Source organism: Penaeus chinensis, chromosome 39 (genome assembly GCF_019202785.1).
Source record: "Penaeus chinensis breed Huanghai No. 1 chromosome 39, ASM1920278v2, whole genome shotgun sequence".
In the NCBI taxonomy this organism is placed as follows: Eukaryota; Metazoa; Arthropoda; class Malacostraca; order Decapoda; family Penaeidae; genus Penaeus; species Penaeus chinensis.
Window position 1 is genome coordinate 5,531,582 of NC_061857.1, and position 5,000 is coordinate 5,536,581.

At 39.3% G+C, this 5,000-nt stretch overlaps 1 protein-coding gene across 1 annotated transcript in view; it reads left to right on the plus strand.

Moving 5' to 3' along the window:
• LOC125046424 (NADH dehydrogenase [ubiquinone] 1 alpha subcomplex subunit 10, mitochondrial-like) overlaps nt 1-5,000 on the plus strand; it is a 7,313-nt gene that overhangs the window by 619 nt on the left and 1,694 nt on the right. Inside the window, exons 2-6 of the mRNA XM_047644200.1 lie at nt 2,289-2,381; nt 2,954-3,142; nt 3,259-3,502; nt 4,254-4,340; nt 4,633-4,843. Of these exons, the coding sequence (XP_047500156.1) occupies nt 2,289-2,381; nt 2,954-3,142; nt 3,259-3,502; nt 4,254-4,340; nt 4,633-4,843 (824 nt within the window). The remainder of the gene's footprint in view (nt 1-2,288; nt 2,382-2,953; nt 3,143-3,258; nt 3,503-4,253; nt 4,341-4,632; nt 4,844-5,000) is intronic.

Consider the following 5,000-nt stretch of genomic DNA (forward strand, 5'->3'; position numbering starts at 1 on the left):
CCATTGGCAAAGATTCGCCAAATGATTTAATTTAATTTAATTGATGATGACTACGAGGCTCATAATAGCAACAAGGATGATTAGGAACTGTTTGTGAGATCGCATGTTCCTGCTACTGCCTTATAACACCAGGCTTTTAGCAAACCATTAACCAAACCTAATCTTAAACGCAAGAAGTCTCTCGCTGATCACCGTGTTTCCGTAGCTGGTGCATTCGTTTTGTATGTTTTAACCAAAAATTGAATAAATACCCAATTTAACAGGGGTAGGTAGGCTCTGCTGCTACATTAAGAAAATTATGTAGATGTGTTGGTTAATGTTAGATTACCCTGTTGCTAGCACTTGGAGCACTCGACTGTATAAGTGTTTCAAATTTGTTAATGCATTGTTTTGTGTGATGAATTGCACCACCAACAAAGCATTATACTGGTTTATTATACACTCTGCATAAGTTCGCGCACTGTACACTACCATTGCAACACATTTTCTGTTCCCAAGGCATTTGCAAATTGTGTATCTTTGCACCATACAGTGCTTCCTAACTTAAAATTTCATTTCTCTATAAGTCATATAGTTCTTCCATTTTAGGGTAATTGTTTTGAATCCCTTCTCATAAGCGATAGTGATGATTTTGGTAGATGAATTCCTTTCACCAACTAGTACACATTTATTTAGGAAGATGCCATAGAACCCCCCAAACCCCCCAGATTCTTGGCCCTGATAGCCGGGGAGGGCATGAAAGTACCAGGGAGATTGTGGCATAAAATGTAAATAATATGCAGGAATACGTCACTATATTAATAATATACACAGAATAAGCCACTATATTGTCTAATACAGGGGGCTGGGCTTCCGTGCGACCCAACTTCAAGGAAGCCTGCTGCCTCCCCCAACCCCTGACTTGGAATCCTCAGCGTATTCACAGCAAGACATAGCATATGACCATCATGCAGGAGTGCCTGATGCAGAGTTTGTCCTATGCTCTCTCCTGCCATAAATATGTGGTTGATTCTTTTTTGTCTAGGACAAGGGTTGGGGTCAGGAGTGCCCTGCATTTGCCTGTACATTGATCAATTATCTGTATGATATTCATATTTTACTCTGCAATATCCCAGATACCATTCATGCCAATATTGTGGGTGTTGAGGGGGTTCTGCAGTATAATATCTATATATTTTGGTTGTAGAAATTGAGAGGAATTCATTGAAAGTAGAATTATCGTGATTGGTCGTGCAAAGGTATTCTGAATATTTACCCATTTTAGTAGCATTGCAGACGTTGTCATATAGACATATTGATTAATTGTTTTCTTGGTGGCTGAGCACTTGTGGAGCCATTTAGGTATAAGTACATTTCACAAAAGAAAACTAGAGTGGATTTTCCATGTTCCTAGCAGTAGTGCATTAATGAACTTTTAAAATACCAATGAAATTTTATATGAAAAACAGTAAGTTGATACACAATATTGCCTTTATTTAATTTATTTTACATTTATTTATCTTTATACGCTTTTTTATTTTTTGCTTTTGTTGTTAAGAAGATGAGAGATTGGATCAGTCTCATCAGATTGGTAAGAAGATGTAGTGTGAATTACACTATTTATATTATCAGAGTCACAAAGCACTGTACCTGCTTGTTCAAAGCTGAGATTGAGAGGTTGATATTTGTTATTCCTGTTCACAAAATCCCTCAGTGTTATGCAATTAAAGCTGATCTATGAAATATGTTGATTTAGTACTAGGAAAATGAAAACCATTATCAACTTTAATTTTGGTTATATTTACGGTATGGATGCACTAAGCTCAGGCAAATTGAAGATGATATTCTTGAAGAGGACAAAAAGTTGTAGTCATCGGTGCAAGAAATAATCAACAGACATGAATGGTAATGCCACAAATAAAGGAAAAATCTTAGGAAAGAGTTGCTCCCAAGCGAAGGCCACTTGGTGCTCCTGACTTTCAGCTCTATCTTGCTGTGTATACTGAGATGAAGGCTTTGTTTGCCAGAGGGTGTTTGGGAGCAGTGCCTCCATCAACCCTTCAGGCAATATTGCTCAGTCATACCAATTTTGTGACATGGAATTGGGGGACTTTGTATCTGGCGAGTGCATCCGTCCTGTAAAGAATTGCCATCATTTCTATGCCATTAAACTGTGTAACTTCTCTTTCATTTATGCACTTAAAGGGGATGTTTGTAACATTTTGCAGTATGACGTAATTGTAATTTTGGAGAAAAAAATTCTACGTTAATATATGTATTTTTTCTTGTTTGTCTGACCAAACCCATAGATGGCACTGTCGGTGGTAAGAAAGGGAGTTTCATCCCTAACCGGTCTGGCAGGTCGGCGGCTGCTGCCCTCTGCATCTGTGCTCCAGTCACAGGTGATTCTTCTGATCTTATTTGTATTTTACCTGAGCGGATGTATATGCATACAGCATAAAAGATAAGACATGCATAGACTTAGACACACATGTATGATCACACACATGAAAAAAACACACACACACACACACACACACACACACACACACACACACACACACACACACACACACACACACACACACACACACACACACACACACACACACACACACACACACACACACACACACACACACACACACACACACACACACACACACACACACACACACACACACACACATAACACACACACACTCACACACTCACACACTCACACACTCACTCTCATACACATGTATGCGCACAAGTACATATGAACTGACTCATCAGCACACGTATGCACAAATAAACACATACACGCACACTTGTTGGTTATTTTTGTGTTGAATGCTACCAGTCGTCTGGCTAAACCTTTGAAAGTCTATGTATGTGTTCTGCAAATGGAATGATAAGATGTGTGCAGTATATGCCTTAGACTACAGAGGATTCAGAGCAGCAGTAAGGAAGTAACGTTGTTGTCTTCCAGGTGGCCACCATCGTGAGCAAGGCACTGCGGGACAAGGACTACAAGCGGCCAGCCCCCTTCCCCTACAAGGACTCCCAGTATGGCCTCATTGCAGCGCTCATGGACAAAACCACACACCGCTTTGACGAAAACTCCAAGATAATTGTGGTTGATGGGCCAATTGCTGCAGGAAAAACGAAGTTTGCAAAGGTATGTCTGAGAGTTGCCTGTGCATTATTATATTCTTTTTTCATTGATGATGTTGAATATTTACATATTACAATTTTTTTCCAAACAAGCTTTTCTTACCTGGTTGTTGTTAACAGGAAGTGGCTGAGGAGCTGGACATGCTTTTTGTCCCAGGTGCCAGCATGGACATGGTTTACATCAACTCCTATGGCTATGACATGCGCCAGGTTGACTCTGAGCTACCAGAGGCTGCCAAGAGTTTTGATGAAAAGAATTTTCTTCAAAATCCAACCCACCGCAATGTTGCATCTTTCCAGTTTGAAATGTTCCAACTCAGGCTGGCACAGTACATTGATGCCCTTGCTCATGTGTTGAGCACAGGTACAGTAGACACTTTCTATGGGTGTTCTCTGTCATTGAGAGTAATAACTGTATGTCAGTGAACTCTGATCAGGCGTGCAGAAAAATTGGAAATTTCATGTTTGTGAAGGAATGAGTGTAGTCTATTAGCAAAGATTTGATATTATGGTAGAACTTCTCTTGTAATTATCAAAACTATTGTTTTCTAGAAAGGGAAGGTCAGAATAAAGGTTGATAAATTGAATTAGTGAGGTATACACTCCAAGAATGTTGCAGTGCAGTTGAAAGTGTGTAACAGCATGTAGAGTACAACATTTACCACCTATTGTAGATCTTGAAATAGTTGTGAGAATGAATATCTTCACAGTGCAAGAGATTTATTTGATGCTTTTTGATTATATCTTCCTCAGAAATACATATGTATATCTGATGAAAATATAATTTTACCCAACACTGCCGGGTGAAGAAAATAAATAAAAACTCTACACTCTGGAGATTAATGGCAATGAGCTGACTTTGGGTGTGGCAGTTTGGTATATCAAGCCGAATGTCCTGCCACGGTGTACAGCCGTACCAAGGAGTTTGTTATTATGCTGCTAGGTGTGGCCTGGCAGTATTGGGTTGAAATATGTCAGATACGTCTCTTGTGCCGTGAAGATATTAATTCAAATTCATACCTTTTTCTATGTTTCTCATTGTGAACTCTGTGCACCATTCTATTTAATTTTGTTTTACTTGTGAAGGTGAAAGTAATATTATAAACTCCTTACAGGCCAGGGAGTGGTGATGGAGCGCAGTGTGTACAGTGACATGGTCTTTGTGGAGACAATGGCAAAATTTGGATACATGAGTAAAGCAGGTAAGTTTTCAATGACAACGATAAAGTTAAGATCTGATGTAGGAAAGGAAAGTAGATGATTTTCTAGATTTTCTGTGCCTTATGGTCAATATTATAGAGTATATTTAGAATACATTTCCCCAAACTTCAAGATAAAATTAATCTTTGTGAGAAATATAAATTTGGTTATTTTGGTTGAGGAATTGATGTTTCTAGAAATCACCTAATATGTATTTCTATAAATTCAACAATCATTGTGGGAAATAAAAAAATGCAGTTCTTTGACAGAAGTTCTCATTTTCTCCATTTGCAGCAAGGAACCTGTATTACGAGTGTAAGAAGGTGACGGTGCCTGAGCTGATGAGGCCACACCTGGTCATCTACCTAGACATGCCTGTATCCAATGTCCAGCAGCGAATCAAGGCCCGGAATCTCCCTCATGAGGTCAACTCCCCTGCCTTGACCCCAGAGTTCTTGGCACATATGGAGATGGTTTACAAGCAGCATTACCTTAGGGAGATGAGGTGGGTGGTTGGCATAGTATTTACAGAATTCAGCCCTGTGATAGAGGCATGTTAAAGAACTTAAGCTGGTTTTGTGGTCAAGTCATCTTGTGGGAGACAGAAGATCAGTTTAGAATTTTCAGTCTTATAATATAGCAGGTAGATGCAATTTTCAGGT